At 33.9% G+C, this 12,679-nt stretch overlaps 1 protein-coding gene across 1 annotated transcript; it reads right to left on the bottom strand.

Moving 5' to 3' along the window:
- Positions 1-4,276: 4,276 nt before the first annotated feature.
- On the bottom strand, positions 4,277-12,367 carry LOC136217370 (uncharacterized). Its single transcript, XM_066003969.1, has 9 exons — positions 12,260-12,367; positions 10,862-12,019; positions 10,174-10,435; positions 9,110-9,726; positions 8,205-8,977; positions 7,924-8,051; positions 7,765-7,866; positions 4,536-4,699; positions 4,277-4,417 (listed from the first exon to the last, which is right to left on the bottom strand). Exons 1-9 carry the CDS (start codon positions 12,365-12,367, stop codon positions 4,277-4,279), a joined length of 3,453 nt encoding a protein of 1,150 aa, XP_065860041.1.
- Between the last annotated feature and the right edge of the window lie 312 nt (positions 12,368-12,679).

Below are 12,679 nucleotides of genomic sequence, written 5' to 3'. Positions count from 1 at the left end.
ATACTTCAAATTAATAATTTTATAATTAAAATCAAAAGTAAATACTTTAAATAATATATTTCCATAAAAAAAATAAGTTGACAATTTCATCAAATTTCAAGAATTAAAATCACTCGAATTTATACACTTTTATCGGAGTACTTTCATACATTTTTATCAAACTATTTTTGTTTATCACCGGAATAGTTACGTATAACACTAGACCGGTATAATTAATTTAGACCAAATATATCATTACACTCGTGACACTACTAGGAGTCTATCGTTACTAATTTTTATCTTCAAATTCGTTGTAATTTTCTGAATCTATAAATATTCTAAATATTCAAATTTTGACCATTTGAATTGACATCGTTAATTCCGACCGAAGGTTCAGTTAGACTCGTTATATTAGGATAAGTTACTTGGACTAATTTTATATTCAAATTTTGGTACAAATTTTATATTCTACTTTATACCGACTCTAATTGGTAAATATCAATACCGACTCTAATTAGTAAATATCAATACCGACTCTAATTGGTAAATATCAATATTAGTCCTTAATGCAGCGGAATAAACAGACTTTCGTCCTAAACGACTGTTCGCGCACGAACAATGTTTAAAACCGTCGACGATCGTTGAATCGCGCACGACTAACGAAAATTGGAAAAGAGAATAAACTCTGAAATTTTATTAATCGAAAAACTGCTTCCATAAGGGGGGCGTCGAGCCTTTATATAGGCTGACAAATAAAACCTAATTCGAAACCTAAAAGGAAAAGTAACAAAACACGGAAATAATTGAAAGTGCGACAAAAACACAAAACTGCCGTTTTGAGGCCCAAAACGACCTCAGATGGCTAAAAAACACGTCCAATCAAATTATGGTCCGAAATCGCTAAATTCCGACAACCCCGTTTTAACTTCAAAATCTCAGCTTTGCCACCGGATCAGCTTTCTCCAAATAGTTCAAGGCTTCCTCCACTTCATCAGTCCTTCTATAATTTAACTCTAACAATTAAAGTTGCTTAAAATATTTTATTGATAGAATTTAAAATAATCGAAATATTCTTATTGGATTATTTTCGGTCACTGAGATAGTAATTTTAAGCCGACGTAGTTAATTTGGACCGATTATACTTTTAAACTCGTCACGCGGCTAAAAGTCATAATACGAAATTTCACTTCGATAAATCTAAAAAACAACTAATCTACAATTTATATTTTTATTAGTAATTGATAGACGCTAATCATTAATCGTAAATCTATTAAAATTTGACGAAACTATCGAAACTAGACTTACTCAAAATCATACTTATAACATTTTCAAAATAACAGTTACTGAAATATCGTCTATCGATCACCGAAAATTTATCGGTGTTATCCGTTGACAGTTCAAGCCACTAAAAGATATACAAATGATCAGATATATCAAAATGGATACACCATTTTTTTTTTTATAAGAAGTATCCACTCTTTTTGTTTATTCTTATTCATCTCTCTTTTTTTCCATTAATTGTTTGTTTCTTCCATTTAAATAGTATGTATTCTTTTTGAAGAATAAGATTACTAATTCTTCATCATAAGACACATGTTCATTTTCTGTCACTAGATAAATAAGGCACATGTTAAGAATAATGTTTTTTTCACATTTATATTAGAACATGGATAACCAGGGGTTTTTTTCACATTTATATATAAAATTTATAAATTATTTAAATGTTTCTAAGTAATCATACGTTTTTTCTTTTGTTCACTTATTTAATTTGTAAATTATTTATTTTGATCCTTTTAATCTATAATCTTTTATAAAACTTACCCAAAACTTTTAATTTACATCTCAAAACATTAATTTAAATCCAATAATATACTTAAATTCACAATTAATTAACATTGTATATTATAATATATTTCGTAAAAATGAAGATTTAAAAATTTAGACACGGACGTGACATTATCGCTTTTAAACTACTATGATTTTTGCAAATCGGTCAAACCACAATGTTTATTTTTATACTTTTCCCTCTATATGTGTGTGTCTATGTGTTTGGTTATGGGGATCCATCCGAGATTCTCAATGACGACAACAGAAAACGAACCCTCATGGAGGTGCTATAAATGGAGATCTTTTATTATAAATTTTGTGGTTTGGTTGATTCTTAAAGATAATCTCCGTGATTTAAAAGTTTGCAAAGTGGGGTTTTATAAACTCATTCATCATGTCAAAAATTATTGTTGCGAATATTTACTACAAAATGGAGAGATTTGGAGCAATTAAAAAGCCAGACTTTGCAAATTACTTAAAATATAAGGTCTGACTTTGCAAATTATAAACAAGAAGTATTAATTTCATAAAGCACAGAACTCATGTTTGTAAACTTTTAAACCACAGGAACTGTTTTTACAAAGCAGCCAAACCACAAGGTTCGTTTTTATACTTTCCCCATTAGACCCTCTAGGCGTTTTGGCCGCCCGGAACCACCTAGGTTTTCTAGGCATGGCCTAGATGGTGCCTAACCTGTCTGGACAACGCCTTGACGATGCCTAAACCCCATGTCGAGATGGTGAACAATAAACAATTTTTTTTGCTTTATTAAAATTCACTTCAGAATATTATCATGGTTTTTTTGGTGAATTTTGTTTATAATTTTTAGGTATTTTCATTTGATTGTGTTTTCTACTTTTTATATGATATGATTTAAGACTTTAAGAATATTGTTTCATAATTTTTAGTGATCGAATAACTTATTGAAATTGTTTTTTATTGTTTGAGTTGTTTTGACCATATTGTTGTTCAAATGTTATTGTTTGCACGCTTATAAGAATATATATAGTGATGTAATTCAAAAGACTCTAAGAATATTGTTTCATAATTATTATAATATAAAATAATACCATATATGGTTTAATTGTAGTGATGTAATAATTTATTGAGTAATAAATAAGAAAATACACACATTCAAATCCGACTAATTCCTGATTAGTGGCGAATACAGAATTGGTCCGTTGGTGGACCAATTTTACACATGGGTGTGTAATTTTTTTTTTTTTTTTTTGCTAAATTGAACTCGCTCAATTTTTTTTTTGTATATATATAAATATTATCATCTAAGTGGTGCAAAACCAATTTTTACACACCACTTTAAAACTTCTAAAAATTAAACTTTATTTGTACTACAAAGTAAAATTAAGTCGTTTTGAACAAACTTATGAAAATTCATCGACTATCATGTATTAATCAAGTTGGATTCAATAAGTTAATTAACCACTCAGAACCTTTATTTGTCAGAAATAGGGGGGCTGAAACTATCCATTGTAGGGATAGTTCCAAAGACCGGGAGACCGAGATCATTCATGGTACGGGTGGTTCCGGCGGCCGGGGGGCTTGCGCATCTCTAAACCTTCATTGTCTTCACCCTTGTCCCCAATTAATCCCTGACTGATCCTCAGAAGGCCCTATTGGCTCAACTAGAAGTTAACGTCTCTTACAACAATATACATGAGACATACTACACTCGTGATCTTCTTTGCAATAGTGCATAAAGCATATATTTCAATCTTTATTCCAAATAATTTGCCTACTTTTATGAATAAACCAAGAGGAAGAAACAATGAACCCCAACCAACACCATAAAATCCTCATGAACCCCATCAACACCATAGAATCCATCTCAACCATAACCCAAATATGCCCCTTCTCCAACCCAAAATTAGGCCAAACTAAATGGTCTATAACTATGTTAAAAGTTCACAACAAATGCCAATATTAGTCGCAATACCGTCAAGCAAAACCCCTCTTAGGCCATGAAGCAGACCCGATGAAGCCGTGATCGATATCCCTTATTTTGGAAAGCAAAAGTAAAATATCTAGCATGGAAAAGAAGAAATGTTTATATATTTAATTTCTTATACACACCAACCTATATATATATATATATATATAACAAAACTCTTTTAGGAGAAATGATTTTCCACAGAAAAAAGAATTTTTTTATGGATCATGAAAACGAACATGAAATTCTATTTTATGATTTAATTCTTTAACAGTAAAAGAAAAGGTAAAATAACATAAGAAAATTGTGCAAGTATAAATAAATTTGATTAATTAATCATAAAAGAATTAATAGTAAGAGATAATATAATTTATGGGACGAATTAACCAGGAAAAGAGAAGATGGAATTGTTGATAAAAACCTAAAATGAATTAACCCAACAAAATAAGAAAACAAATTATGATTTTCCTTATAATTTTTTTTTTTTTTACATCAAACATTATCAGATCCATTAAACGTGATCTACCGCGGAACTTTTCGATAATTGGAGTTACCAAGGAAATCTCTTAAACCAATTAAAGCCGTCGTTGCTAAAATAGAGACCATCGTATCTGACTGACCACATGCAGTGAAATTTACTGCAGAAATACTCATCTCTGGGGGCTATGAAAGCATTAAAAGTGTAATCTATATGTTTTGGTACTGAAATATGGCAGAAAAACAAAGTAGTTCGAAAGAAATTAATCCTTGCCGTCCAAATAAATCTTTGTCGGGGATATACGTATTTACGACCAAGATCATCGTCCTTTGATTGACAGTGTAAGAACATATCATAATTTAGATCATTCTTTACATGGACTTTATAGCTTATTAACATTGTATGACTATTCCTTAATGATGGTATAGGATAAGGAGCAGGTGCAGCAGCTTCTTCACCTTTTATATCTGATATCATCCTAATCAATATTGATAATATTATTATGATTTTCATACGCTTCCTCATTTTTTATTTATGCTTCCTTTCTGTAAATTTCTCTATTAATTTATAATAAACCCTTCTAATTTGTTAGTTTTAATGTTATAACTAAAAGATATTATTCGGTTTTTGATGATCATCTCTTGTAGACATCGTTGAGTTATAGCCAATTTAACTATATCAGTTCCTTTTCACCTTAAAAAAAGGATGGTAATAGATATATAGGTAAAAACATATTTCTAATCCTATATTTGTTCAAATTTTGACTTTTTATCTCTCAACTTTAATTTGGTGAATTTTCATTGTAAAATTCAGCCTTTTATATGCAGTCCATCGGGGCCTAAATAAGCATTTAAAATATTGTGTCGATGTTTATTTCAGCTTTTCCAAGCTGCTTTTAACTTTTCATTCTAAACAGCATCTTATGTTATTATAATATTTGGTTAGGCAGAAACAGACATTTCAATTTCAGACCTTTCAGAAACAGACGAAAGCACTGAAACAATGGCAGACGAAAATGCAAATGAACCGATGACTGAGATGGAGAGGACCATTGCTGCTACTTTTCTTTTGGTGAGGATGGTGTTTGGGATTGTTCAGTTCAAGATAATATTATCTTTGCCGGTGCTAATTTAATAAATAATACATGTTGGTATTTTTAAATGTTGGTATTTTTAAGGGTTAATGCATATTTATACCTTTAAACTTGGTAAGTTTTGTCTGTTGAGACCCTGAACTTTTTAAATAACATATCACACACTTATAGTTGGTTTTAAAAACCTATCACATACCTATAGTTACATTAAAACCCTATCACGCACCTAAAGTTGGCTCATTCAGACCTCATGCACACAAAATTGTTGATATGTCATCTTTGACGTATGAGGTAACATACAGAACTATCTCACACATCTAAACATATCACACACCTAAAGTTGGCTCATTCTATAGCACGCACAACAACCTCGTCTGTCAAAGATGACAAATCAAGGATTTTTTTGTGCAAAAGGTCCGAATGAGTCAACTTTAGGTGTGTCATAGGTTTTTAAAACCAACTACAAATGTGTGATACGTTTTTAATGCCAACTATAAGTGTGTGATAGGTATTTAAAACGTTCAGGGTGCCAATAGCCAAAACTTACTAGGTTTAAGGGTGTAAATGAAAACAACAGTTATTGATGGCATGTTTTGGGAACTTGTCAGGGAAAACTTTTTTTTTATTATTTTATTTTGACAAAATATGTTGCTCTTCTTAATAGGATTTTTATGGCACTGTTATTGTTTTTTTATTCTCGTTAAATAATAATAGCCTTGATACTAATAGAAATCATGAAAATAATATAACAACTAAGATGAAATGCATTATGGATCCAATTGCTTCTAGTTTATAGAGACCCAAAAAGTAATTTTTTTATAAAAGAAAAAGTCGCATAATTTTTTTGACATAGCTATCTGAGCATTGAAAAAGTAATATAGATAGCTATTTATAAAATTGTTATAGATTTGAATGATGTTATGCTCCATAAACTCTGCCAAAAAGAACTCAGCTTTCTTCTCATATTTCCATCTATGTAAAGCATGAATTTTCATTCACCGTTAGATATAGGCTTATTAAATTTAAGCATGCTTTGAATCTCCGCCTTAGGATTCTAATAAACTTAGATCTAACGGTGGATTAGAAAATTCCACATGCTCATTAAGGTGTGCATGTGATCAAGACTGCTCTATAAAGACCAACATTTGGTTTGTTAAATCCAAATTTTTTGGTTGATGGGTATGAACTCAGAATTTTGTTTCTGAATAGCGATTTTGATTTTTTCCGTACAATGTTCCTTCAACGAAGCAATGTTCTCTTGGTGATTTGGTTGATGTTTTCTTGTCGCCTACCGGCTGGTCGAGCCAACTCATTATCAGTAATCAATTAGCAACAACTATTTCAGAGGTTCAGTCTACAAGTGAGCTGAACGATATTTGTTGCAATAATGAGATATTTTTCGTTAAAAGTATCTTTCAGGCGATCAGCCATAAAAATATTGAGGTTCACTAGTCATAGGTTATTTGGAAGGACTTTCTCCCTCCTTCAAATTGTTCATTATTATTTGTTGGAAGGTTGTCCTTGGGAAACTGGCTACCAATGATTTGCTTCAGCAATGCAGTTTTCATGTCATTTTGATGTGATATTGGTTATGAAAAAGAGATAATAACCAAATCAACAAGTTTTCCCGATCTATCTTAAGGAATTAATAGAATCAAATAACAAACATAAATTGGTGATAACAAACCAATCCCAAAGAATTAAAGACAATGAAAGGAGATCTGACCTTACACCTTCGAATAATTAAATTGGAACCTAAGTGTTTGGCGATTCACAAGTACCTTATCAAAATACTTGTTCACGATCAAGATAATATTGCAAGAATGATGACCCGGTCTCTCAAGCTCACAATAAAGAATTCAATCCCGGATTGAAAATAATTCCCAAAGGAAAAGAAGAACTTTTGTTCATAAAAATATTGATTTCTGATTGATGAAAATAATGAAGAATACAAGCCTTTATATAGGCTACAAAATAAACCTAAACCTAAACTAAAAAGAAAGTTGAATCCTAGTGCATCAAGGTAAAAGAAATCCTAATTAGACAAGGAAAAACATTAAATTCGTTTTTGTCCTTTAGAGCCCAATTTCAGCCCATTAATTAACATTATTTGGGCCTTTTAATTAGCTAGAAATAAGCCCAATCAAACCTATAAGGTTATAGCATTAATTTTAATGAGTCCCAATGGGTTTTGCACATGCCAAACACATGCAAGTCCAAAGCTTCTCTTAAAATATGATCAACCTTTTTACATATCACTATTATGGGCTTGGGCTTGGATACAACACAAAAACACACCATCTTTAATGACTTCGCTAGAATTCATTCCTTGTTTAAAGAAGCTCAAGATGAGTCCATTAAGCATTTGTTGGTCTTTCTTTGCACGATTCTTCGTCATAGGTCCAATTGACAGCTCCAATGGATCCCTCATGCTTCTACTAGGCTCCTTAACTCCAAGCTCCTTTGTTCCATGCTCTTGTGCTTTTGATATCACATCATTCCCTCTCTCTTGAAAAGGATTTGTCCTCAAATCTTCATCTCCTACATCAAACAAAGATAAATCAGCCACATTAAAAGTTGCATGCACACTATACTCACCTGGCAAGTCGAGCTTGTAGGCATTATCCCCAATTCGTGCGACTACTTGAAATGGACCATCGCCTCTAGGATGTAGCTTTGATTTTCTCTGAGCGGGGAACCTTTCCTTGCGCATATGCAACCACACCCAATCACCGGGTTCAAATAGAACACATTGTCGACCCTTGTTAGCTTGCTTTGCATAATGCTCATTCTTCTTCTCCAGTTGTTGTTTCACTTGTTCATGTAACTTAAGCACCATTTCTGCCTTTTTCTTTCCATCTAAACTTTTCCTTTCATCAACAGGCAAAGGGATCAAGTCTAATGGTGTCAAAGGATTAAAACCATAAACAATTTCAAATGGTGAGAAGTTAGTAGATGAATGTATAGCCCTATTATAAGCGAACTCAATAAATGGTAGGCATTCTTCCCATGACTTAAGATTCTTTTGAATAACTGCCCTAAGAAGTTGTCCTAAAGTTCTATTTACTACTTCGGTTTGACCATCAGTTTGAGGGTGACAAGAAGTAGAAAACAACAGTTTAGTCCCCAATTTATTCCACAAAGTCTTCCAAAAATAGCTTAAAAACTTAGGATCTCTATCACTAACTATACTCTTTGGCATCCCATGCAGACGAACAACCTCTCTAAAGAACAAGTTAGCAATATTAATAGCATCATCAGTTTTATGGCATGGTATGAAATGTGCCATCTTAGAAAAGCGATCTACAACCACAAATATGGAATCATTACCTCTCTTAGACCTAGGTAAAGCCATCACAAAATCCATGGATATAGCAGTCCAAGGTTCATTCGGCACAGGTAATGGAGTGTATAAACCATGAGGCATAACTCTAGACTTAGCTTTCTTACAATTAATACAACTAGCACATATTCTTTCCACATCACGTTTCATATGAGGCCAAAAGAAATGTTCAGAAATCATGTCCAAAGTCTTAGCAACCCCAAAATGCCCCATCAAGCCTCCACCGTGGGCTTCCCTCACAAGAAATTCTCTATGTGAACATTTAGGCATGCATAATCGATTATCTCTAAATAAGTAGCCCTCATGTCTATAAAATTTTCCAAAAGCAGTAAGTTCACAAGCTTTATAAATAGATGCAAAGTCTAGATCATCAACATATAATTCTTTGATATACTCAAATCCTAAACACTTAGCATGCATCACATTCAATAAGCTAACTCTCCTACTTAATGCATCAGCAACTACGTTTTCCTTCCCTTGCTTATACTTAATCACATAAGGAAACGTCTCTATAAATTCCACCCACTTGGCATGTCTTCGGTTCAATTTTTGTTGACCCTTAAGATGTTTCAAGGATTCATGATCGGTGTGGATCACAAACTCTTTAGGCCATAAATAATGTTGCCACATTTGCAAAGCCCTAACTAATGCATAGAGTTCTTTATCATAAGTGGGATAGTTTAAGGTTGCACCACTAAGTTTTTCACTAAAGAAGGCTATAGGTCGACCCTCTTGCATTAAAACAGCACCAATCCCTACTCCCGACGCATCACACTCAATTTCAAACGATTTATCAAAGTTTGGAAGTGCTAAAACGGGGGCAGAAGTTAGTCTTGCCTTAAGCATCTCAAAAGCATCCTCTTGTGCTTTGCCCCACTTAAAGCCAACATTCTTTTTTATTACCTCGGTTAGTGGTGCGGCAATGGTACTGAAGTTCTTCACAAACCTCCTATAGAAACTCGCCAAGCCATGAAAGCTCCTCACCTCGGTAACTGAATTTGGCGTTGGCCACTCTTGAATGGCTTTCACCTTTTCAATATCAACAGAAACTCCTTGTGCTGAAACAATAAAACCCAAAAACACAACTTTCTCCATGCAAAATGAGCACTTAGAAAGGTTAGCGTATAATTTCTGTTCTCTCAAAACATCTAATACAACCTTAACATGTTCTATGTGTTCTGCCTCAGATTTAGAATAGATAAGAATGTCATCAAAATAAACAACAACAAATTTACCTATAAACTCTCTCAAAACATGATTCATTAATCTCATGAAAGTACTAGGTGCATTTGTTAAACCGAAAGGCATAACTAACCACTCATATAAACCATGCTTAGTCTTAAAAGCCGTTTTCCATTCATCTCCTAATGACATGCGAATCTGATGGTACCCACTCTTAAGATCTATTTTAGTGAAAATAACAGCCCCATTTAATTCATCCAACATATCATCTAACCTAGGGATAGGATGACGATACTTTACCGTGATTTTATTGACGGCTCTACAATCGATGCACATCCGCCAAGTTCCATCTTTCTTTGGTACTAGGATGACTGGTACAGCACACGGACTCATAGATTCACGAATCAACCCTTTTGCCATTAGTTCCTCGACTTGCCTTTGTAGTTCTTTTGTCTCCTCAGGGTTACTTCTATAGGCTGGTCGATTTGGAATTTGTGCTCCGGGAACAAAGTCAATTTGATGCTCAATTCCTCGAATCGGGGGTAACTTATTAGGCATCTCTTCGGGGAATAAATCCTTGAATTCCTGCAAAAGAGGGGAAATACTAGAAGGAAGGTTAGACTGACTTACAGAAGATAAACAAAAACTCTTACAATAAAATAATAATAAATTTTTGTTTTCAAAATCAGCTTGCTTTACATCCCTCAATTTAGCATATAAAGATAGATTTTGGCTTTTGTTAATGCTCCTCTCTTTTTCTCTCCTCTCACCCTCATTTCTCGACCTCACTAATGCCTTTTCACTCACCTCTTCTCTCTTCACACCCTCACTGATTTTATCACTCTTATTTTCTCTCGCCTTAACCTTTTCCCTTCTCACAGATTGTTCTTGTAACATTCTTTGCATGTAGAGCTGATCTTCAAACACTTCAGCAGGTGATAAAGGTGGCAAAATATACTTCTTCCCATCCTTAGCAATAGTAAATTTATTTGTTCGACCATGATGTAGTGCTGATCGATCGAATTGCCAAGGCCTCCCCAATAACACATGACATGCTTGCATAGGTACTACATCACATAATACCTCATCAGAAAAAGAACCAATAGAAAAGTTCAGAAGCACCTGTTTAGTAACTTTGAGTTCGTTACTATCATTCAACCATTGTAACCGATAAGGATTGGGATGTGGAATTGTTGATATCCCTAATCGGCTTGCTAACACATTGCTTACCACGTTGCAACAACTTCCTCCATCAATAATTAGTAAGCATGTTTTTCCAAGTATGTTGCAATGAGCATGAAAGATGTGCTCTCGTTGCTCAATGTCACCACTCACTCCCATCTTCAATGTTCTACGAGTGACTAAGTTAACTCCATGTCCTCCTTTACTATCCACCTCTTCTATATCACTACAATCTTCTAAGGTGGGCATATCATCTGATTCATGTTCGGACTCACTTTCGGATATTAACTCACCATGCTTCATAACCATCGCCTTTTGATTCGAACACTCTCTTGCATAGTGCCCTCTCCCTTGGCACTTAAAACACACAATTTCACGAGTTCTTGTGGGTTTTTCAGTAGTTTTGTATTTTGGAGTAGTTCCACCAATTTGCAACTTCCCAAATGCTTTTGAATCAACCTGAGGCGTTTGGTCACTTTTAGAGCTAAATTCAGATTTAGTTTTGAAATTACCTCTTGGATCTGACTTCCATGGAGTGGAAGTAGTGCCTTTGAACTTTGATCTCCCTTTCTCAACCTCTTGAAGTTGTCTCTCAATTTTTATCGCTTTATGGAGCATCTCGTCCATGTGGAAATAAGTTTGTAGCTCAAGAGGGTTGCGAATCTCCCTCTTCATTCCCATGAGAAATCTAACCATGGTAGCTTCCTCATCTTCTTGTATATCAGCTCGGATTAGTGCCATCTCCAATTGTTTGTGATAATCTTCAACAGATTGGTTACCTTGAGACATGGATTGGAGTTCTTTCAACAACTCCTTATAATAGTGAGCCGGCACAAATCTCTTTTTCATGACCTTCTTCAATTCACCCCATGTTCTTATGGGTTCATCACCATCTCTTTTTCTTGTGCGCTTTAATTGGTCCCACCAAACAGCCGCATATTCAGTTAGTTCGGATACTACAAGTTTCACCTTCTTCTCCTCGGAATACTCATGTATGTCAAAGATTGTTTCAACCTTTCGTACCCAATCAAGATACGCCTCTGGGTCACTAGCTCCTCGAAAAGTAGGCATTTTAAGTTTGATAGCATTAAGATTACTATCTTTTCGATCGTTACCCCTTTTTCGGTATCCAAACTGCTCCTCCTCTTCAGACTCGGATAGTTCATCATCAAAATTCAATCTCCCGCGTCCTCCTTTCTTTTGGCTTGATTTCTTTTGGTTTGAAACCAAATCAGCCACAATAGCCCCTAACCTCTTCATCTCACCTACAATAGCTTGTTGCCATTCTTTAGAATCAACATCGTTAACGTTGTCCTTTTTAGGTTCGTTAGACATGACAAAATATATAAAGAATGAAAGAAAAGTGAAATCTAGTCTAAAGCAAGAAAAGAAGAAAAAGAAAGTAAAAGAAGTACCTCACAACCGGTTCAATCACTCTTTTATATTATCTTGATAGATCACAAGGATTATCTCGGGTAATATAAATGCCAATGAAGCAAAAGAATGACAAAATAAAGTAGAGCAGAAACTAGAAGCAAAGAAGACTAATATTGTAACGATAACCAAAGTTTAGCACACTAAGAATAGAATAAAAGACGATTTTCGAAGAAGAGACAAATGTTTGAAAGAAATTTTAAGAATGTGTGT

Source organism: Euphorbia lathyris, chromosome 2 (assembly GCF_963576675.1).
Source record: "Euphorbia lathyris chromosome 2, ddEupLath1.1, whole genome shotgun sequence".
NCBI classification, from domain to species: Eukaryota; Viridiplantae; Streptophyta; class Magnoliopsida; order Malpighiales; family Euphorbiaceae; genus Euphorbia; species Euphorbia lathyris.
This window is presented reverse-complemented; position numbering and strand designations above follow the sequence as displayed.